Here is a 25,188-nt window from a genome sequence, read left to right on the forward strand (position 1 = left end):
TGCTGGTTACCCTCTACTCAGCCAGCTGTACTGGTTACCCTCTACTCAGCCAGTTGTGCTGGTTACCCTCTACTCAGCCGGCTGTGCTGGTTACCCTCTACTCAGCCAGCTGTGCTGGTTACCCTCTACTCAGCCAGTTGTGCTGGTTACCCTCTACTCAGCCAGCTGTGCTGGTTACCCTCTACTCAGCCGGCTGTGCTGGTTACCCTCTACTCAGCCAGCTGTACTCTATTAAATCATAACGGCCAGAACATCCAGACAGTGACATAGACTTGCCCAGTACCTCAGCGCTTCAGACTTTTACATAAGACAACACGTCACCAATGCTATGTTGAAATAACCCATAACCCTTTATATGGAGTGGTCACTTGCTGATGTGTTTGATTGTGTCTGTCACTCAATGTCTGCTACTTTTCTGGGCTAAATTAGAATCGAGACGATCAGAGCTCACTTGTATCCCAACTGCAACTTGTTATGTAATATGATTCCCTCTGAAACACTACCAGACAGACTGACACTCTGGTAAATAGATAGTGATAAAGTTGTAAAAATAAAATGGCACCAAAGTACACAGGGTCACCACTCGCCAGTGACTTAATAAGTTGATTGTGGCCTGGTTGCTTAATTGTGCCTGCTAGCTACTGACTATTTTAAAGAAGTGACTATTTTGAGGAAGTGGTTATGTTGTTGCTACGTTGAATCAGGAAGGACAAACAACAGTAACCACCAGGGTACGATATGAGAACTTAATACACCCCCACGAAAACCAAACTCTCATTTGGCTTCAGTCATGGCCTTTCTGTAGCCTGCAGATAAATTACCAAATCGCCCTCATGGGTAGAATGTTATTCATATTTTTCATAATTTCATTTTTTTAATTTTTTTTTTAAGTAAAAAAAAAAATTCTTTGAAAATCTGGTGTTTCTATGTCAAACGGTTTTGTTATATTTCAGTCTTCTGTGAGGTATATAAAGTGTAATATTGTGATTCAAACTCAAAATTAAATACATTTTAACTCTATATCTGACGTGGTTGGCGGCAGGTAGCCTAGTGGTTAGAGTGTAGTGGCGGCAGGTAGCCTAGTGGTTAGAGTGTAGTGGCGGCAGGTAGCCTAGTGGTTAGAGTGTAGGGGGGGGGCAGGTAGCCTAGTGGTTAGAGTGTAGGGGGGGGCAGGTAGCCTAGTGGTTAGAGTGTAGGGGGCAGGTAGCCTAGTGGTTAGAGTGTGGGGTGGGGGGGGGCAGGTAGCCTAGTGGTTAGAGTGTAGGGGGGCAGGTAGACTAGTGGTTAGAGTGTAGGGGGGGCAGGTAGCCTAGTGGTTAGAGTGTAGGGGGGCAGGTAGCCTAGTGGTTAGAGTGTAGGGGGGGCAGGTAGCCTAGTGGTTAGAGTGTAGGGGGGGCAGGTAGCCTAGTGGTTAGAGTGTGGGGGGGGGGGCAGGTAGACTAGTGGTTAGAGTGTAGGGGGGCAGGTAGCCTAGTGGTTAGAGTGTAGGGGGGGGGCAGGTAGACTAGTGGTTAGAGTGTAGGGGGGAGGCAGGTAGCCTAGTGGTTAGAGTGTAGTGGCGGCAGGTAGCCTAGTGGTTAGAGTGTAGGGGGGCAGGTAGCCTAGTGGTTAGAGTGTAGGGGGGGCAGGTAGCCTAGTGGTTAGAGTGTAGGGGGGGGGGGGGCAGGTAGCCTAGTGGTTAGAGTGTGGTGGCGGCAGGTAGCCTAGTGGTTAGAGTGTAGAGGCGGCAGGTAGCCGAGTGGTTAGAGTGTAGTGGCGGCAGGTAGCCTAGTGGTTAGGGTGTAGTGGCGGCAGGTAGCCTAGTGGTTAGAGTGTAGTGGCGGCAGGTACCCTAGTGGTTAGAGTGTAGTGGTGGCAGGTAGACTAGTGGTTAGAGTGTAGTGGCGGCAGGTAGCCTAGTGGTTAGAGTGTGGGGGGGGGCAGGTAGCCTAGTGGTTAGAGTGTAGAGGCGGCAGGTAGACTAGTGGTTAGAGTGTAGTGGCGGCAGGTAGCCTAGTGGTTAGAGTGTGGGGGGGGGGGCAGGTAGACTAGTGGTTAGAGTGTAGGGGGGGGCAGGTAGCCTAGTGGTTAGAGTGTAGGGGGGAGGCAGGTAGCCTAGTGGTTAGAGTGTAGTGGCGGCAGGTAGCCTAGTGGTTAGAGTGTAAGGGGGCAGGTAGCCGAGTGGTTAGAGTGTAGGGCGGCAGGTAGCCTAGTGGTTAGAGTGTAGGGGGGGGCAGGTAGCCTAGTGGTTAGAGTGTGGTGGCGGCAGGTAGCCTAGTGGTTAGAGTGTAGAGGCGGCAGGTGGACGAGTGGTTAGAGTGTAGTGGCGGCAGGTAGCCTAGTGGTTAGGGTGTAGTGGCGGCAGGTAGCCTAGTGGTTAGAGTGTAGTGGCGGCAGGTACCCTAGTGGTTAGAGTGTAGTGGCGGCAGGTAGACTAGTGGTTAGAGTGTAAGGGGGCAGGTAGCCTAGTGGTTAGAGTGTAGGGGGGCAGGTAGCCTAGTGGTTAGAGTGTAGGGGGGGCAGGTAGCCTAGTGGTTAGAGTGTGGTGGCGGCAGGTAGCCTAGTGGTTAGAGTGTGAGGCGGCAGGTGGACGAGTGGTTAGAGTGTAGTGGCGGCAGGTAGCCTAGTGGTTAGGGTGTAGTGGCGGCAGGTAGCCTAGTGGTTAGAGTGTAGTGGCGGCAGGTACCCTAGTGGTTAGAGTGTAGTGGTGGCAGGTAGACTAGTGGTTAGAGTGTGGGGGGGGGGCAGGTAGCCTAGTGGTTAGAGTGTAGTGGTGGCAGGTAGCCTAGTGGTTAGAGTGTGGTGGCGGCAGGTAGCCTAGTGGTTAGAGTGTAGAGGCGGCAGGTAGACTAGTGGTTAGAGTGTAGTGGCGGCAGGTAGCCTAGTGGTTAGAGTGTAGTGGCGGCAGGTAGCCTAGTGGTTAGAGTGTAGTGGCGGCAGGTACCCTAGTGGTTAGAGTGTAGGGGGGGCAGGTAGCCTAGTGGTTAGAGTGTAGAGGCGGCAGGTAGCCTAGTGGTTAGAGTGTAGGGGGGGGCAGGTAGCCTAGTGGTTAGAGTGTAGTGGTGGCAGGTAGCCTAGTGGTTAGAGTGTGGTGGCGGCAAGTAGCCTAGTGGTTAGAGTGTAGAGGCGGCAGGTAGACTAGTGGTTAGAGTGTAGTGGCGGCAGGTAGCCTAGTGGTTAGAGTGTAGTGGCGGCAGGTAGCCTAGTGGTTAGAGTGTAGTGGCGGCAGGTACCCTAGTGGTTAGAGTGTAGGGGGGGCAGTTAGCCTAGTGGTTAGAGTGTAGAGGCGGCAGGTAGCCTAGTGGTTAGAGTGTAGGGGGGGCAGGTAACCTAGTGGTTAGAGTGTAGTGGTGGCAGGTAGACTAGTGGTTAGAGTGTAGAGGCGGCAGGTAGCCTAGTGGTTAGAGGGGGGAGGCAGGTAGCCTAGTGGTTAGAGTGTAGAGGCGGCAGGTAGACTAGTGGTTAGAGTGTAGTGGCGGCAGGTAGCCTAGTGGTTAGAGTGTAGGGGGGGGGGGGCAGGTAGCCTAGTGGTTAGAGTGTAGTGGTGGCAGGTAGCCTAGTTGTTAGAGTGTAGAGGCGGCAGGTAGACTAGTGGTTAGAGTGTAGTGGCGGCAGGTAGCCTAGTGGTTAGAGGGGGGAGGCAGGTAGCCTAGTGGTTAGAGTGTAGTGGTGGCAGGTAGCCTAGTGGTTAGAGTGTTGGACTAGTAACTGAAAAGTTGCAAGATCAAATCCCTGAGCTGACATGGTAAAAATCTGTCGTTCTGCCCCCGACGGCCACTGTTCCTAGGCCGTCATTGAAAATAAGAATTTGTTCATAACTGACTTGGTACAGGTGTCTTCTTATTGTTAAGCCCATAACCGTGTGTGTGTGAGGTGTATACTTTTGTTTCCAAGTAGATTTGTTTAAGACTACCCAGAAACACTGTGTCACCCTGAAAAAAACCCACTGCAATAAATTAATGAGCAATCTTCAAAACTAGGCCACAACAGGAAGTGCAGTCACCCTTGAAGTCAGTGTTTGCATAATTCCATTGTTTTATATTCTAACAAGAGTCTCCCTCCCTCCCTGTTTCAGGTGGTGTACTTCTCAGCGACGTACCCCTACTTCATGCTCTTCATCCTCTTCTGCCGCGGAATCACTCTCCCCGGAGCCATCGATGGAATCCTCTTCTATATCACGCCCAACTTTGAAAAGCTCAAGGAATCAGAGGTAGCTAGCCTTTACCAGTGAACAGATACAGAGGTAGCTAGCCTTGATCAGAATCAGAGGTAGCTAGCCTTTATCAGAATCAGAGGTAGCTAGCCTTTATCAGTGAACAGATGCAGAGGTAGCTAGCCTTTACCAGTGAACAGATACAGAGGTAGCTAGCCTTTATCAGTGAACAGATGCAGAGGTAGCTAGCCTTTATCAGAATCAGAGGTAGCTAGCCTTTATCAGAATCAGAGGTAGCTAGCCTTTATCAGTGAACAGATGCAGAGGTAGCTAGCCTTTACCAGTGAACAGATACAGAGGTAGCTAGCCTTTATCAGAATCAGAGGTAGCTAGCCTTTATCAGTGAACAGTTTCAGAGGTAGCTAGCCTTTATCAGTGAACAGATGCAGAGGTAGCTAGCCTTTATCAGAATCAGAGGTAGCTAGCCTTTATCAGTGAACAGATACAGAGGTAGCTAGCCTTTATCAGTGAACAGATACAGAGGTAGCTAGCCTTTATCAGAATCAGAGGTAGCTAGCCTTTATCAGTGAACAGATACAGAGGTAGCTAGCCTTTATCAGTGAACAGATACAGAGGTAGCTAGCCTTTATCAGAATCAGAGGTAGCTAGCCTTTATCAGTGAACAGTTTCAGAGGTAGCTAGCCTTTATCAGTGAACAGTTTCAGAGGTAGCTAGCCTTTATCAGTCAACAGATACAGAGGTAGCTAGCCTTTATCAGTGAACAGATACAGAGGTAGCTAGCCTTTATCAGTGAACAGATACAGAGGTTGCTAGCCTTTATCAGTGAACAGATACAGAGGTAGCTAGCCTTTATCAGTGAACAGATACAGAGGTAGCTAGCCTTTATCAGTGAACAGATGCAGAGGTAGCTAGCCTTTATCAGTGAACAGATGCAGAGGTAGCTAGCCTTTATCAGTGAACAGATACAGAGGTAGCTAGCCTTTATCAGTGAACAGATGCAGAGGTAGCTAGCCTTTATCAGTGAACAGATGCAGAGGTAGCTAGCCTTTATCAGTGAACAGATACAGAGGTAGCTAGCCTTTATCAGAATCAGAGGTAGCTAGCCTTTATCAGTGAACAGATACAGAGGTGATACAGAGGTAGCTAGCCTTTATCAGTGAACAGATACAGAGGTAGCTAGCCTTTATCAGTGAACAGATACAGAGGTAGCTAGCCTTTATCAGTGAACAGATACAGAGGTAGCTAGCCTTTACCAGTGAGCAGATACAGAGGGGGATGCTGATTGCTGCGTGTGATGCTGTGAGTTGCAGTTTGTTCTGACTTGCAGTGTGTTTTGAATAACAGTGTGTTTTGACTTGCTGTGTGTTTTGACTTGCAGTGTGTTTTGACTTGCAGTGCATTTTGACTTGCAGTGCGTTTTGAATAGCAGTGTGTTTTGACTTGCAGTGTGTTTTGACTTGCAGTGTGTTTTGACTTGCAGTGCATTTTGACTTGCAGTGTGTTTTGACTCTGTCTCTCCGTCTCTCTGTTCTTGTAAGGTGTGGTTGGATGCTGCCACTCAGATCTTCTTCTCCTATGGGCTGGGGCTGGGATCACTGATTGCTCTGGGAAGCTACAACCCATTCAATAATAATGTTTACAGGTAGGTTTATATCTTCAATACCACTCAATCCAGCTCTTTACTGCGGCTTATATTCTGCCTCGGCCAATGATGTGTGGACCTATGTCAATGGATTCTGCTGTGTGTGTGTGTGTGTGTGTGTGTGTGTGAGAGAGAGAGAGAGAGAGAGAGAGAGAGAGAGAGAGAGAGAGAGAGAGAGAGAGAGAGAGAGAGAGAGAGAGAGAGAGAGAGAGAGAGAGAGAGAGAGAGAGAGAGAGAAACACATCTGTCAGCTGCCACTTCATCTCTGTCTCTCTCCATTTTATATCCTGGCAATGAACGTTACAAATACCCCATCTCAAAAATGAATGGGCCAATCCATTGACATTGCAGTAAGGCTCGGCTATAGAATGCAAAACCCTCCCTCCCTCCCTCCCTCCCTCCCTCCCTCCCTCCCTCCCTCCCTCCCTCCCTCCCTCCCTCCCTCCCTCCCTCCCTCCCTCCCTCCCAAAACAAATGTGCTGTGGTTTGATAAGGCTTCCATATCAGTGTGACAACAGCCATTCCAAACCCATGCTTTTTTTTTGTCTTTCTCTCCATCTCCCTGCAGAGATTCTGTCATTGTGTGCTGCATCAACTCGTTCACCAGCATGTTCGCTGGCTTAGTAATCTTCTCCATTGTGGGCTTCATGGCCAACGTGACTAAGAGGCCTATAATAGAAGTAGCAGCCTCAGGTAATTACCATTTCACTATTGATATAGATCTGAATGGAACAATACAGCATTGATGCCGTGCGTACACGATTTCGCCATGAATTCGCCACATTTTTTGCCATCCCAGACTAATTTTCATGACTAAGGTGAAAATTGATTAACTTTTTTTTTTTTTTTTTAAGATGGTCATACCAAGGATCAAAATGTATATATATATATTTTTTTTAATGAAACATTGAATTTGGCCTTACTGCTAATAGCCAATAGAAACGCAGTGAATAACAGATTCACTACATGGATAAACAGATAGTCCTAAAACATATCTAAAGGAAATTTGTTCTGAGAGATATGACACAGATCAGGAACTACAGCACCAGTCAAAAGTTTATTTTTGTACTATTTTCTACATTGTAGAATAATAGTGAAGACATCAAAACTATGAAATAACACATATGGAATCATGTAGTAACCAGAAAAAGTGTTAAACAAATCAAAATCTATTTTAGATTCTTCAAAGTAGCCACCGTTTGCCTTGATTACAGCTTTGCACACTCTTGGCATTCTCTCAACCAGCTTCATGAGGAATGCTTTTCCAACAGTCTTGAAGGAGTTCCCACATATGCTGAGCACTTGTTGGCTGCTTTTCCTTCAATCTGTGGTCCATTTCAACTGGGTTGAGTGATTGTGTAGGCCAGGTCATCTGATGCAGTACTCCATCACCCTCCTCGATCAAATAGCCTTTATACAGCCTGGAGGTGTGTTTTGGGTCATTGTCCTATTGAAAAATAAATTATAGTCCCACTAAGCGCAAACCAGATGGGATGGAGTATCGCTGTGGTAGCCACGCTGGTTAAGTGTGCCTTGAATTCTAAATAAATCAGCAACAGTGTCACCAGCAAAGCACCATCACACCACCTCCTCCATGCTTCACGGTGGGAACCACACATGAGGAGATCATCTGTTCACCTACTCTGCGTCTCACAAAGACACGGCGGTTGGAACCAAAAATCTCAAATTTGGACTCATTAGACCAAAGGATAGATTTCCACCTGTGTAATGTCCATTTCTCGTGTTTCTTGGCCCAAGCAAGTATCTTCTTCTTATTGGTGTCCTTTAGTAGTGGTTTCTTTACAACAATTAGGCCATGAAGGCCTGATTCACGCAGTCTCCTCTGAACAGTTGATGTTGAGGTGTGTCTGTTACTTCAACTCTGTGAAGCATTTATTTGTGCTGCAATCTGAGGTGAAGTTAACTCTAATGAACTTTTAACAAGGTACACCAGTTAATTTAAATGCATTCCAGGTGACTACCTCATGAAGCTGGTTGAGAGAATGCCAAGAGTGTGCAAAGCTGTCATCAAGCCAAAGGGTGGCTACTTATAAGAATCTCAAATATAAAATATATTTTGATTTGTTTAACACTTTTTTAGTTACTACATGATTCCGTATGTGTTATTTCATAGTTTTGATGTATTCACTATTATTCTACAATGTAGAAAATAGTCAAAATAAAGAAAAACCCTTGAATGAGTAGGTGTGTCCAAACTTTTGACTGGTACTGTACATACTGTATATACAGTGAGGGAAAAAGTATTTGATACCCTGCTGATTTTGTACGTTTGCCCACTGACAAAGAAATGATCAGTCTATAATTTTAATGGTATGTTTATTTGAACAGTGAGAGACAGAATAACAACAACAAAAATCCAGAAAAACGCATGTCAAAAATGTTATAAATTGATTCGCATTTTAATGAGGGAAATAAGTATTTGACCCCCTCTCAATCAGAAAGATTTCTGGCTCCCAGGTGTCTTTTATACAGGTAACGAGCTGAGATTAGGAGCACACTCTTAAAGGGAGTGCTCCTAATCTCAGTTTGTTACCTGTATAAAAGACACCTGTCCACAGAAGCAATCAATCAATCAGATTCCAAACTCTCCACCATGGCCAAGACCAAAGAGCTCTCCAAGGATGTCAGGGACAAGATGTCAGGGCATTGAAAATGGGTCGTGGATGGGTATTCCAGCATGACAATGACCCAAAACACATGGCCTAGGTAACAAAGGAGTGGCTCAAGAAGAAGCACATTAAAGTCCTGGAGTGGCCTAGCCAATCTCCAGACCTTAATCCCATAGAAAATCTATGGAGGGAGCTGAAGGTTCGAGTTGCCAAACGTCAGCCTGGAAACCTTAATGACTTGGAGAAGATCTGCAAAGAGGAGTGGGACAAAATCCCTCCTGAGATGTGTGCAAACCTGGTGGCCAACTACAAGAAACGTCTGACCTCTGTGATTGCCAACAAGGGTTTTTCCACCAAGTACTAAGTCATGTTTTGCAGAGGGGTCAAATACTTATTTCTCTCACTAAAATGCAAATCCATTTATAACATTTTTGACATGTGTTTTTCTGGATATTTTTGTTGTTATTCTGTCTCTCACTGTTCAAATAAACCTACCATTAAAATGATAGACTGATCATTTCTTTGACAATGGACAAACGTACAAAATCAGCAGGGGATCAAATACTTTTTATCCCTCACTGTATATACATATTTATTATCATTATATATATAATTTTTTTAACCCCTTATTTTAGGCACTTAACTATCTCCATATATACTTCCATTCATTTTTTAAACTGGTACCTGGCTTCCTTCAGACTAGTCTTGTGAAGCTTGTGGGCATCTTAGACATGTTCCTGGGAGTCTCACCTTTCTACAGAGGAAAGTCTCAGCTTTCAGTGGGAGCCCCAGCGGGAGTCTCACCTTTCCATATTAGTCTGTAGCCCAACCTGTTCAGATGCTACAGACAGAAGTTGGAAGAACGGCTGTACCGACGTCAGACGGGCTTTGGACATCGACTCTAGGGGGTTGGTTAGGGTTAGGTTTAAAATCAGACTTTAATAAGAAGATATATTTTAGAAAGAGGCAGGGTTTAGCCATGTTTATGATTTAATGGCTGTGGTAACTAGTGACGACCCAACACGCACCGTGTGGACCGAGGTAATGGAAGACTGACTGGTGGAGCTGTGGAGACAACGTCCCAGCAGCCTTTTAAAAATATTAAACGTTTTGTATAACGTCCGATTACTTACATAGAATATAAACTCCATATTGGTCACATCTGCCCATCCATTCTGCACCTCTGTCTCTTTTTTTGGGATGTTTCTGCACACAATAATGTGAACACTTAGCACGTACAGCAACAGCTGTCTGCATGTCGGCATGGGCAGGATCGACTAGGGAATCAGTGTGTAATGTGAGCACCCACTTCCTGTGGTTGAGGGCGGACGGAGGTAAAGATTTGTTAATCGGGAAATGTGAGCAACTCCAAGTTGTTCAGATTTTAGAAGTGGTGTAGTGTATGTCCAGCATTAGCCTACTGAGCTAATATAAAACTAAATATATCATATATAATATATAATAACCAGCATTAGCCTACTGAGCTAATATAAAACAAAATATATAAATATATAATATATAATAACCAGCATTAGCCTACTGAGCTAATATAAAACAAAATATATCATATATAATATATAATAACCAGCATTAGCCTACTGAGCTAATATAAAACAAAATATATAAATATATAATATATAATAACCAGCATTAGCCTACTGAGCTAATATAAAACAAAATATATCATATATAATATATAATAACCAGCATTAGCCTACTGAGCTAATATAAAACAAAATATATAAATATATAATATATAATAACCAGCATTAGCCTACTGAGCTAATATAAAACAAAATATATCATATATAATATATAATAACCAGCATTAGCCTACTGAGCTAATATAAAACAAAATATATAAATATATAATATATAATAACCAGCATTAGCCTACTGAGCTAATATAAAAAAAATATATAAATATATAATATATAATAACCAGCATTAGCCTACTGAGCTAATATAAAACAAAATATATAAATATATAATATATAATAACCAGCATTAGCCTACTGAGCTAATATAAAACAAAATATATAAATATCTAATATATAATAACCAGCATTAGCCTACTGAGCTAATATAAAACAAAATATATAAATATATAATATATAATAACCAGCATTAGCCTACTGAGCTAATATAAAACAAAATATATAAATATATAATATATAATAACCAGCATTAGCCTACTGAGCTAATATAAAACAAAATATATCATATATAATATATAATAACCAGCATTAGCCTACTGAGCTAATATAAAACAAAATATATAAATATATAATATATAATAACCAGCATTAGCCTACTGAGCTAATATAAAACAAAATATATCATATATAATATATAATAACCAGCATTAGCCTACTGAGCTAATATAAAACAAAATATATAAATATATAATATATAATAACCAGCATTAGCCTACTGAGCTAATATAAAACAAAATATATAAATATATAATATATAATAACCAGCATTAGCCTACTGAGCTAATATAAAACAAAATATATAAATATATAATATATAATAACCAGCATTAGCCTACTGAGCTAATATAAAACAAAATATATCATATATAATATATAATAACCAGCATTAGCCTACTGAGCTAATATAAAACAAAATATATAAATATATAATATATAATAACCAGCATTAGCCTACTGAGCTAATATAAAACAAAATATATAAATATATAATATATAATAACCAGCATTAGCCTACTGAGCTAATATAAAACAAAATATATAAATATCTAATATATAATAACCAGCATTAGCCTACTGAGCTAATATAAAACAAAATATATAAATATATAATATATAATAACCAGCATTAGCCTACTGAGCTAATATAAAACAAAATATATAAATATATAATATATAATAACCAGCATTAGCCTACTGAGCTAATATAAAACAAAATATATAAATATATAATATATAATATCCAGCATTAGCCTACTGAGCTAATATAAAACAAAATATATAAATATATAATATATAATAACCAGCATTAGCCTACTGAGCTAATATAAAACAAAATATATAAATATATAATATATAATATCCAGCATTAGCCTACTGAGCTAATATAAAACAAAATATATAAATATATAATATATAATATCCAGCATTAGCCTACTGAGCTAATATAAAACAAAATATATAAATATATAATATATAATAACCAGCATTAGCCTACTGAGCTAATATAAAACAAAATATATAAATATATAATATATAATATCCAGCATTAGCCTACTGAGCTAATATAAAACAAAATATATAAATATATAATATATAATAACCAGCATTAGCCTACTGAGCTAATATAAAACAAAATATATAAATATATAATATATAATAACCAGCATTAGCCTACTGAGCTAATATAAAACAAAATATATCATATATAATATATAATAACCAGCATTAGCCTACTGAGCTAATATAAAACAAAATATATAAATATATAATATATAATAACCAGCATTAGCCTACTGAGCTAATATAAAACAAAATATATAAATATATAATATATAATAACCAGCATTAGCCTACTGAGCTAATATAAAACAAAATATATAAATATATAATATATAATAACCAGCATTAGCCTACTGAGCTAATATAAAACAAAATATATAAATATATAATATATAATAACCAGCATTAGCCTACTGAGCTAATATAAAACAAAATATATAAATATATAATATATAATAACCAGCATTAGCCTACTGAGCTAATATAAAACAAAATATATAAATATATAATATATAATAACCAGCATTAGCCTACTGAGTTAATATAAAACAAAATATATAAATATATAATATATAATAACCAGCATTAGCCTACTGAGCTAATATAAAACAAAATATATAAATATATAATATATAATAACCAGCATTAGCCTACTGAGCTAATATAAAACAAAATATATAAATATATTATATATAATAACCAGCATTAGCCTACTGAGCTAATATAAAACAAAATATATAATATATAATAACCAGCATTAGCCTACTGAGCTAATATAAAACAAAATATATAATATATAATAACCAGCATTAGCCTACTGAGCTAATATAAAACAAAATATATAAATATATAATATATAATAACCAGCATTAGCCTACTGAGCTAATATAAAACAAAATATATAAATATATAATATATAATAACCAGCATTAGCCTACTGAGCTAATATAAAACAAAATATATCATATATAATATATAATAACCAGCATTAGCCTACTGAGCTAATATAAAACAAAATATATCATATATAATATATAATAACCAGCATTAGCCTACTGAGCTAATATAAAACGAAATATCTAAATATATAATATATAATGTCCAGCATTAGCCTACTGAGCTAATATTAAACTAAATATATAAATATATAATATATATAATAACCAGCCTACTGAACTAATATTAAACTAAATATATAAATATATAATATATATAATAACCAGCCTACTGAACTAATATTAAACTAAATATATAATATATAATGCCCAGCATTAGCCTACTGAGCTAATATTAAACTAAATATATAAATATATAATATATAATATATATAATAACCAGCCTACTGAACTAATATAAAACAAAATATATAAATATATAATATATATAATAACCAGCCTACTGAACTAATATTAAACTAAATATATAAATATATAATATATATAATAACCAGCCTACTGAACTAATATTAAACTAAATATATAATATATAATGCCCAGCATTAGCCTACTGAGCTAATATTAAACTAAATATATAAATATATAATATATAATATATATAATAACCAGCCTACTGAACTAATATAAAACAAAATATATAAATATATAATATATATAATAACCAGCCTACTGAACTAATATTAAACTAAATATATAATATATAATGCCCAGCATTAGCCTACTGAGCTAATATTAAACTAAATATATAATATATATAATAACCAGCCTACTGAACTATTATAAAACAAAATATATAAATATATAATATATAATATATATAATAACAGCCTACTAAACTAATATTAAACTAAATATATAATATATAATGTCCAGCATTAGCCTACTGAACTAATATTAAACTAAATATATAATGTCCAGCATTAGCCTACTGAACTAATATTAAACTAAATATATAAATATATAATATATAATGCCCAGCATTAGCCTACTGAACTAATATTAAACTAAATATATAATGTCCAGCATTAGCCTACTGAACTAATATTAAACTAAATAAATAAATATATAATATATAATGTCCAGCATTAGCCTACTGAACTAATATTAAACTAAATATATAATGTCCAGCATTAGCCTACTGAACTAATATTAAACTAAATATATAATATATAATGTCCAGCATTAGCCTACTGAACTAATATTAAACTAAATATATAAATATATAATATATAATGTCCAGCATTAGCCTACTGAACTAATATTAAACTAAATATATAAATATATAATATATAATGTCCAGCATTAGCCTACTGAACTAATATTAAACTAAATATATAATGTCCAGCATTAGCCTACTGAACTAATATTAAACTAAATATATAAATATATAATATATATAATAACCAGCCTACTGAACTAATATTAAACTAAATATATAATATCCAGCATTAGCCTACTGAACTAATATTAAACTAAATATATAAATATATAATATATAATGCCCAGCATTAGCCTACTGAACTAATATTAAACTAAATATATAAATATATAATATATAATGCCCAGCATTAGCCTACTGAACTAATATTAAACGAAATATATAATGTCCAGCATTAGCCTACTGAACTAATATTAAACTAAATATATAAATATATAATATATAATGTCCAGCATTAGCCTACTGAACTAATATTAAACTAAATATATAATGTCCAGCATTAGCCTACTGAAATAATATTAAACTAAATATATAAATATATAATATATAATGTCCAGCATTAGCCTACTGAACTAATATTAAACTAAATATATAATGTCCAGCATTAGCCTACTGAACCAATATTAAACTAAATATATAAATATATAATATATAATGTCCAGCATTAGCCTACTGAGCAAAAAATATGAGAAAAATCATAGAGGGACGGTAGGATATCCTCTCCACCATACCTATGGAACCAGATACAGTGTGCTTCCATATAGGTTTACCTGTGATTTAGTATGGCTGCGTTTGCACAGGCAGCCCAATTCTGATCTTTTGCCAAATTATTGGCCAAAGAACTGATCTGATTGGTCAAAAGATCAATTAGTGACAACAACAAAATATATCAAAATTGTGCTGCCTGTGTAAACTCAGCATATGCTATATAAATAAATACATTGCCTATACCTATGGGCCATCAAATAAGTTTTAAATCACGATCCTGTATGTGTATTTTAACAGGACCGGGAGACATAATCCTGTCTCTAACTGCCTGTCTGTGTTGTGTTGCAGGTCCTGGCTTGGCGTTCTTGGCCTACCCCGAAGCAGTAACCCAGCTGCCTATCTCTCCTCTCTGGGCGATCCTCTTCTTCTCCATGCTGCTGATGCTGGGAATCGACAGTCAGGTGAGGGAACAACAGCCATTTGGACTTTGTGTTTGTTGTGTTGTGTTGTTGTGTTGTTGTGTTGTCCTGTGTTGTGTTGTTGTGTTGTTGTGTTGTCCTGTGTTGTTGTGTTGTCCTGTGTTGTTGTGTTGTTGTGTTGTCCTGTGTTGTGTTGTTGTGTTGTTGTGTTGTCCTGTGTTGTTGTGTTGTTGTGTTGTTGTGTTGTCCTGTGTTGTGTTGTTGTGTTGTCCTGTGTTGTTGTGTTGTCCTGTGTTGTTGTTGTGTTGTCCTTTGTTGTGTTGTTGTGTTGTCCTGCGTTGTGTTGTTGTGTTGTCCTGTGTTGTGTTGTTGTCCTGTGTTACGTTGTTGTGTTGTCCTGTGTTGTCCTGTGTTGTGTTGTTGTGTTGTCCTGTGTTGTGTTGTTTTCCTGTGTTGTCCTGTGTTGTGTTGCTGTGTTGTTGTGTTGTGTTGGACCATGGATATGCAGTAGTATTATCCATCTAATATAGTGTTTGTTGTATAGTAGTGTACTGTGGAGGTATAGTATTATATAATGTGTTGTATAGTAGTGTACTGTGGAGGTATAGTATTCCCAGCAAACCAAAGTTGTTTCTGTGAAAGTTCCCGCAACATTTTGTTACGTTGCGTCAAATGGTATCATATCACAAAAACGGTTTCGGTTGTGGTAATGATTATACCATGTTTGTATAAAACATTCACCTGATGTTGAAAGAACGTTCCCAGAACACATTTTGTCTGTTTGTTTTATTACATTACCTGGAAACCTAATGAGAACGTTTGTGGAATGTTCTGTGGTGGTTGTTACAGATGTTGTGCACAACGGTTTTAGTAAATGTTAGGAGAACATTCTAATGATATTTAATTACAAAAGAAAAATCGGACAAAAATCTATTTCAGATTCAGATTGTTATCGAAAAAGTTCTTTGAATGGTTTTGGGATGTTACCCATCTTAATGTTAGATGAAACCATAACTAAAACGTAATGGGAATCTTAGCTAATGTTCTTGGAATGTTCCCGGTTTGCTGGGTTATCTAATTTGTTATCTTCTGTGTAGTTCTGCACGGTGGAGGGCTTCATTACTGCGCTGGTGGATGAGTTCCCCAGGGCTCTGAGAGGAAGAAGAGAACTCTTCATCGCTGCCGTCTGCCTGGTCTCTTATATCATCGGCCTGTCCAACATCACACAGGTACAGTGCACACACACACACACACGCACGCACACACACACACACACACACACACACACACACACACACACACACACACACGCATAGGCATAGGCAGGATGATATACAAAACAACACTACATTACAATAGAGAACATGGTCTGACACCACTGGGTCTCACTGACACCCTCTCAGTGGGCAAACTGGTTGAAAAGACGTCAGGCTTCAACCAGATAACAACCAAAGCTGTCTTTCTCAGACGCCTTGATGTCGTCATGAAAAGACGTCTTTATCTGGTTGTAATCTCGACATTGCTTCAGCCAGAAAACTCAATTTCAACCAGAAAATGACGTCACTCTAAATGTCCCATGCCAGATAATGCCAGCTGAGATTAGTCTTCATGCTGTATTGTTTAGGGGGGGGAACTGCTCTTTCATGGTGACTTGTATTGTGATGTAATGGAGGTGTAGTTAACTTTATCTGTCTGTTTATCTGTCAGTTAGATAGATGTACTTATACTTTATCTGTCAGTTAGATAGATGTACTTATACTTTATCTGTCAGTTAGATAGATGTACTTATACTTTATCTGTCAGTTAGATAGATGTACTTATACTTTATTTGTCAGTTAGATAGATGCACTGATACTTAAACAGACAGATAAAGTATAAGTACATCTATCTAACTGACAGATAAAGTATAAGTACATCTATCTAACAGACAGATAAAGTATAAGTACATTTAACTGACAGATAAACAGACAGATAATCTGTCAGTTAGATAGATGTACTCATACTTTATCTGTCTTTTTAAACTGTCAGTTAGATAGATGTACTTTATCTATCAGTTAGACAGTTGTACTTATACTTTATCTTCTTTATACTAATACGTCTATCGATCTGTTATCACTAGCAGGGCAGGGCTCAATTCCATCTCAGTTCCAGTCAATTCAGGAAATACACTGCCATTTCAATCCCAATTCAGGAAATACACTGCCATTTCAATCCCAATTCAGGAAATACACTGCCATTTCAATCCCAATTCAGGAAATACACTGCCATTTCAATCCCAATTCAGGAAATACACTGCCATTTCAATCCCAATTCAGGAAATACACTGCCATTTCAATCCCAATTCAGGAAATACACTGCCATTTCAATCCCAATTCAGGAAATACACTGCCATTTCAATCCCAATTCTCTTCAATTATTTAAAATAAGGAACATTTGGAATTTGGTTTATTTTCTGGGTAGTCTTTATTTTCTGGGTAGTCTATATTTTCTGGGTAGTCTATATTTTCTGGGTAGTCTATATTTTCTGGGTAGTCTATATTTTCTGGGTAGTCTATATTTTCTGGGTAGTCTATATTTTCTGGGTAGTCTATATTTTCTGGGTAGTCTTTATTTTCTGGGTAGTCTATATTTTCTGGGTAGTCTATATTTTCTGCGTAGCCTTTATGACGGGTCAGCATAACATAATTAATATATAATCATTAAATCCATGTTCATTTTCAATCAGTACTATAATATTACTTTACAAGTTCTTCCTGTAACTGTTCTTGTAGCTGATCTTGTATCTGATCAGGCTACCACTTCTTCATTCTAACTCGTTCCACGAGCTCCTCCTTCCCTCCCCCCTGGGCTCTTTCACAGGATCAAGCAAGGGAAACGATGATGTCTTCTCAAGCTCCACATCCCAAACTCTTAAGGTCCATAACTGTCCTCTTAAACCGTCGTCTACTCACTGATGTACCGTGGCCACTGACACGATCACTGAACGCTCCCAAGTACCCCCTCTAGTAACCCTGCTTGTATGGAACACTACCCTACCCACTGCACCGCTATTCACAGCATTATCATCGTCTGTCACTGGAGATTCATATCTACATTCTTCATGGATTGAAACAATAGGCATAATGAGTTGTTCAGCTCTGCAGTACCAGTCTGGTGCAGCGGGTCCCAACACCGTCCACCCTGACCTAGAGCTGGTCTCCAGAGCCCTGAACTTCCCATCCTTCGGTGTTGTGCTTATGACCAGTTCTATGCCATCAGTTCTATGCCTCCACCAGTTCTTTGCCATCAGCTATATGCCACCACCAGTTCAATGCCACCAGTTCAATGCCACCAGTTCTATGCCACCAGCTATATGCCACCACCAGTTCTATGCCACCAGTTCTATGCCACCAGTTCTATGCCACCACCAGTTCAATGCCACCAGTTCAATGCCACCAGTTCTATGCCACCAGTTCTATGCCACCACCAGTTCCATGCCACCAGTTCTATGCCACCACCAGTTCAATGCCACCACCAGTTCTATGCCACCACCAGTTCTATGCCACCACCAGTTAAATGCCACCACCAGTTAAATGCCACCACCAGTTCTATGCCACCACCAGTTCTATGCCACCACCAGTTCTATGCCACCACCAGTTAAATGCCACCACCAGTTCTATGCCACCACCAGTTCTATGCCACCACCAGTTCTATGCCACCACCAGTTAAATGCCACCACCAGTTCTATGCCACCACCAGTTAAATGCCACCACCAGTTAAATGCCACCACCAGTTCTATGCCACCACCAGTTCTATGCCACCACCAGTTCTATGCCACCACCAGTTAAATGCCACCACCAGTTAAATGCCACCACCAGTTCTATGCCACCACCAGTTAAATGCCACCACCAGTTCTATGCCACCACCAGTTAAATGCCACCACCAGTTCTATGCCACCACCAGTTCTATGCCACCACCAGTTCTATGCCACCACCAGTTCTATGCCACCACCAGTTCTATGCCACCACCAGTTAAATGCCACCACCAGTTAAATGCCACCACCAGTTAAATGCCACCAGTTAAATGCCACCAGTTAAATGCCACCAGTTAAATGCCACCACCAGTTAAATGCCACCACCAGTTCTATGCCACCACCAGTTCAATGCCACCAGTTCTATGCCACCACCAGTTCAATGCCACCATTTCCATGCCACCACCAGTTCTATGCCACCACCAGTTCTATGCCACCACCAGTTCTATGCCACCAGTTCCATGCCACCACCAGTTAAATGCCACCACCAGTTCTATGCCACCACCAGTTCCATGCCACCACCAGTTCTATGCCACCACCAGTTCAATGCCACCACCAGTTCTATGCCACCACCAGTTCTATGCCACCAGTTCTATGCCACCACCAGTTCTATGCCACCACCAGTTCTATGCCACCACCAGTTCTATGCCACCAGTTCCATGCCACCACCAGTTAAATGCCACCACCAGTTCTATGCCACCACCAGTTCCATGCCACCACCAGTTCTATGCCACCACCAGTTCTATGCCACCACCAGTTAAATGCCACCACCAGTTAAATGCCACCACCAGTTCTATGCCACCACCAGTTCTATGCCACCACCAGTTCCATGCCACCACCAGTTAAATGCCACCACCAGTTCTATGCCACCACCAGTTAAATGCCACCACCAGTTAAATGCCACCACCAGTTAAATGCCACCACCAGTTCCATGCCACCACCAGTTCTATGCCACCACCAGTTAAATGCCACCACCAGTTAAATGCCACCACCAGTTCTATGCCACCAGTTCCATGCCACCACCAGTTCTATGCCACCAGTTCCATGCCACCACCAGTTCCATGCCACCACCAGTTCTATGCCACCACCAGTTCTATGCCACCACCAGTTCTATGCCACCAGTTCTATGCCACCACCAGTTCTATGCCACCACCAGTTCTATGCCACCACCAGTTCTATGCCACCACCAGTTCTATGCCACCAGTTCCATGCCACCACCAGTTCAATGCCACCAGTAATGCCACCAGTTAAATGCCACCACCAGTTCTATGCCACCACCAGTTCTATGCCACCAGTTCTATGCCACCACCAGTTCTATGCCACCACCAGTTCTATGCCACCACCAGTTCAATGCCACCACCAGTTCTATGCCACCACCAGTTCAATGCCACCACCAGTTAAATGCCACCACCAGTTCTATGCCACCACCAGTTCTATGCCACCACCAGTTCCATGCCACCACCAGTTCTATGCACCACCAGTTCCATGCCACCACCAGTTCAATGCCACCAGTTCCATGCCACCACCAGTTCAATGCCACCAGTTCCATGCCACCACCAGTTCTATGCCACCACCAGTTCTATGCCACCACCATTTCCATGCCACCACCAGTTAAATGCCACCACCAGTTCTATGCCACCACCAGTTAAATGCCACCACCAGTTAAATGCCACCACCAGTTCAATGCCACCACCAGTTAAATGCCACCACCAGTTCTATGCCACCACCAGTTCTATGCCACCACCAGTTAAATGCCACCACCAGTTAAATGCCACCACCAGTTCTATGCCACCACCAGTTCAATGCCACCACCAGTTAAATGCCACCACCAGTTAAATGCCACCACCAGTTCTATGCCACCACCAGTTAAATGCCACCACCAGTTCTATGCCACCACCAGTTAAATGCCACCACCAGTTAAATGCCACCACCAGTTAAATGCCACCACCAGTTAAATGCCACCACCAGTTCTATGCCACCACCAGTTAAATGCCACCACCAGTTCTATGCCACCACCAGTTAAATGCCACCACCAGTTCTATGCCACCACCAGTTCTATGCCACCAGTTCTATGCCACCACCAGTTCTATGCCACCACCAGTTCTATGCCCCACCAGTTCTATGCCACCACCAGTTAAATGCCACCACCAGTTCTATGCCACCACCAGTTCTGTGCCACCAGTTCTATGCCACCGCTCTATGTACGCCCAAATGATGAAAACTAAGGGTTGTATATAAATGAGGAAACAAATTATTGAGTCTCTAACACTCCTCTCCTCTCCTCTCCTCCCCTCTCCTCTCCTCTCCTCTCCTCTCCTCTCCTCTCCTCTCCTCTCCTCTCCTCTCCTCTCCTCTCCTCTCCTCTCCTCTCCTCTCCTCTCCTCTCCTCTCCTCTCCTCTCCTCTCCTGTCTCTTCCAATAGGGTGGGCTATATGTGTTCAAGCTGTTTGACTACTATTCGGCCAGCGGAATGTGCCTGCTCTTCCTGGTCTTCTTCGAGTGCGTCTCCATATCCTGGTTCTACGGTAAGTCAGTGACATCGCTTCCTGTTTGTGCGAGTCAGTTGCATCACTTCCTGTTAAAGCTACGGTGACTTCACTAACCTGACACTGATGACAATGTCTACAGACTGATGTGTAAAGGATACATAAAGAATTGTCCAGCGCAACTCAATATTCTGTGTGTATAAGTATTGGGGTCTGCTCAATGTAATAGACTTTGGGTAAAAGGTTTGGGTGCTGGGCTTCTGATACTGCTACCAAATTCCATATCTAAAGACTGCTTCCAGTGAGTGCAGCTTCTTGTCTTCCATCATAGGACCTTTGACCTATAATGTCTTATATGTTGCAGGTGCCGATAAGTTCCTTGCCAACATTGAGGAGATGATTGGCCACAAGCCCTGCCTGTGGTGGAAGCTCTGTTGGGTCGTGTTTACTCCTCTTATTGTGGCTGTAAGTACTCTCTCTCTCTTCCTCTCTCCCTTCCTCCCCCCTCTCTCTCTTCCTCTCTTTCTCCCCCCTCTCTCCTTCTCTCACCCTTCCTCCCTCTCTCTCCTTCTCTCTCTTCCTCCCCCCTCTCTCTCCCTCTCTCTCTTTCTCCCCCCTCTCTCATTCTCTCTCCCTTCCTCCCCCTCTCTCTCATTCTCTCTCTCTTCCTCCCCCCTCTCTCTCCTTCTTTCTCTCTTTCTCCCCCCTCTCTCTCCTTCTCTCTCTTCCCCCCCTCTCTCCGTCTCTCTCCCTTCCTCCCCCCTCTCTCCTTCTCTCTCTTTCTCCCCCCCTCTCTCTCCTTCTCACCCCCTCTCTCATTCTCTCTCCCTTCCTCCCCCTCTCTCTCCTTCTCTCTCTTTTCCTCCCCCTCTCTCCTCTCTCTTCCTCCCCCCTCTCTCCTTCTCTCTCTCTTCCCCCCTCTTTCACCTTCTTTCTCTCTCTCCCTCTCTCTCCTTCTCTCTCCTTTCCTCCCCCTCTCCCCTTCTCTCCCCCTTCGTCCCCTTCTCTATCTTCCTCTCTCCCTTCCTCCCCCTTCTCTCTCCTTCTCTCTATATCTCCTCCCCTATCTCTGTCTTTCTTCTGTCTACCCTCTCAAAGCATAGCACTACAAATCAATCAGCACCTGGGGGCAGCCCGTCAGGAAGTCCAGGATCCAGTTGCAGAGGGAGGTGTTCAGTCCCAGGGTCCTTAGCTTAGTGATGGGCTTTGTTAGCACTATGGTGTTGGAACGCTGAGCTGTAGTCAATGAATAGCATTCTCACATAGGTGTTCCTTTTGTCCAGGTGTGAAAGGGCAGTGTGGAGTGCAATAGAGATTGAGTCATCTGTGGATCTGTTGGGGCGGTATGCAAATTGGAGTCAGTCTAGGGTCTCCGGGAGGATGGTGTTGATGTGAGACATGACCAGCCTTTCAAAGCACTTCATGGCTACTGATGCGAGTGCTACGGGGTGATAGTAATTTAGACAGGTTACCTTAGCGTTCTTGGGAACGGGGACTATTGTAGTCTGCTTGAAACATATAGGTCTTACAGACTGGGTCAGGGAGAGGTTTAAATGTCAGTGAAGACACTTGCTAGTTGGTCAGCGCATGCTCTGAGTATGCGTGCTGGTAACCAGTCTGGCTCTGCGGTCTTGTGAATGTTAAAACTGGCTATGGAGAGCATCATCTCACAGTCGTCCAGAACAGCTGATGCTCTCATGCATGGTTCTGTGTTGCTTGCCTCAAAGCGAAGATACAAGGCATTTAGCTCGTCTGGTAGGCTCATGTCACGGCGCAACTTGAGGCTGAGTTTCCCTTTTAAATCTGTGATAGTTTGAAAGCCCTGCCACATCCGACGAACATCAGAGCTGGTGTAGTAGGATTCGATCTTAGTCCTTTATTGAAGCTTTTCCTGTTTGATGGTTCCTCGGAGGGTGTAGCAGGACTTCTTATAAGCGTCCGGATTAGTGTCCCACTCCTTGAAAGAGGAAGCACTACCCTTTAGCTCAGTGCGGATGTTGCCTGTAATCCATGGCTTCTGGTTGGGAAATGTACCTATATGGGGATGACGTCTTCGATGCACCTATTAATGAATCATGTGACTGATGTGGTAAAACTCGTCAATGTTATCAGATAAATCCAGGAACACATTCCAGTCTGTGTTAGTGAAACAGTCCTATAGCCTAGCATCCGCTTCGTCTGAACACTTCTGTACTGTGCGTGGAGGATATAGTTCGATTTGCCAAAATGGAGGGAGAGCTTTGTAAACGTCTCTGTGTGGGGAGTAAAGGGGATCTAGAGTTTTTTGTTCGCCTCTAGTTGCACAGGTGACATCCTGGTAGAAATGAGATAAAACGGATTTCAGTTTTCCTGCGTTAAAATCACGGTCAACTAGGAGCTCCGCCTCTCGATGAGTATTTTCCTGTTTGCTTATGGCCCAAATACAGCTCGTTGAGTGCGGTCTTAGTGACATCATCGGTTTGTGGTGGTAAATAGACAGCTATGAATATTATAGATATTTTATCTTTTTCATAAATAGTATGGTCTACAGCTTATGTGTGAGGTATTCTCAGGCGAGGAGAACTTCAAGACTTCCTTAATATTAGAGATTGTACACCAGCTGTTGTTAACAGAGAGACACACACACCACCCCACTTGAGTTTACACGACGCTGCCATTCTGTCCTGCCGACGTATAGAAAATAACAGCTCGATTTTGGTGGTGTTGTTTCTGGGATGTAACCAGGTCGATTGATTGATTTGAATTTAGCAGATAATTAAAAGTATGAGGATACAGCATTACATACATAAACAATATAGAGGACAAAAAACAATAAAGCACTAAGGCTTCCATTGTTTTGTGACCAGGTTGTTCTTTTGTCTTCTCTTCCAGGGAGTGTTCCTGTTCAGTGCTGTCCAGATGGTTCCTCTCACCATGAACAACTATGTGTTCCCCGCCTGGGGCCAGGGAGTGGGCTGGTGCATGGCGTTGTCCTCCATGCTCCTGATACCTGGATACATGATCTATATGTTCCTCAACCTCAAGGGGGATTACAAAGAGGTATGGACATCTTCTTCTTTCTTCCTCAGCAGCTACTCTTCCTGGGGTTTATTATGGATCCCCATTAGTTCCTGCCAAGGCAGCAGCTACTCTTCCTGGAGTTTATTATGGATCCCCATTAGTTCCTGCCAAGGCAGCAGCTACTCTTCCTGGGGTTTATTATGGCTCCCCATTAGTTCCTGCCAAGGCAGCAGCTACTCTTCCTGGGGTTTATTATGGATCCCCATTAGTTCCTGCCAAGGCAGCAGCTACTCTTCCTGGGGTTTATTATGGATCCCCATTAGTTCCTGCCAAGGCAGCAGCTACTCTTCCTGGAGTTTATTATGGATCCCCATTAGTTCCTGCCAAGGCAGCAGCAACTCTTCCTGGGGTTTATTATGGCTCCGCATTAGTTCCTGCCAATGCAGCAGCTACTCTTCCTGGGGTTTATTATGGAACCCCATTAGTTCCTGCCAAGGCAGCAGCTACTCTTCCTGGGGTTTATTATGGAACCCCATTAGTTCCTGCCAAGGCAGCAGCTACTCTTCCTGGAGTTTATTATGGAACCCCATTAGTTTCTGCCAAGGCAGCAGCTCAGGCCATTGCTCTACTACCACAGATCTACAATACAAAATCCACGTTGGCGTGTGTGTAGAGTGCATGTGTCTTTGCCTGTGTTTGTGTTTCTTCACAGTCCCCGCTGTTCCATAAGGTGTATTTTTATCTGTTTTTTTTATAAATCCGATTGTACTGCTTGCATGAGTTACTTGATGGAGTTATGGCTCTATGTATTACTGTGCGCCTCCCATAGTCTGTTCTTAGCTACTACTGCATCAATATGTTTCAACCATGACAGTTTACAATCCAGGGTTACTCCAAGCAGTTTAGT

The 25,188-nt window shown here is 41.3% G+C and overlaps 1 protein-coding gene across 1 annotated transcript in view; it reads left to right on the plus strand.

Moving 5' to 3' along the window:
- The window catches only part of slc6a1b (solute carrier family 6 member 1b), a 35,522-nt gene that overhangs the window by 3,995 nt on the left and 6,339 nt on the right, over nt 1–25,188 (plus strand). Inside the window, exons 6-13 of the mRNA XM_014168363.2 lie at nt 4,055–4,189; nt 5,692–5,795; nt 6,364–6,488; nt 14,935–15,047; nt 16,103–16,234; nt 21,218–21,320; nt 21,646–21,746; nt 24,153–24,320. Of these exons, the coding sequence (XP_014023838.1) occupies nt 4,055–4,189; nt 5,692–5,795; nt 6,364–6,488; nt 14,935–15,047; nt 16,103–16,234; nt 21,218–21,320; nt 21,646–21,746; nt 24,153–24,320 (981 nt within the window). The remainder of the gene's footprint in view (nt 1–4,054; nt 4,190–5,691; nt 5,796–6,363; nt 6,489–14,934; nt 15,048–16,102; nt 16,235–21,217; nt 21,321–21,645; nt 21,747–24,152; nt 24,321–25,188) is intronic.

The sequence above is a fragment of the Salmo salar genome, chromosome ssa22 (assembly GCF_905237065.1).
Source record: "Salmo salar chromosome ssa22, Ssal_v3.1, whole genome shotgun sequence".
NCBI classification, from domain to species: Eukaryota; Metazoa; Chordata; class Actinopteri; order Salmoniformes; family Salmonidae; genus Salmo; species Salmo salar.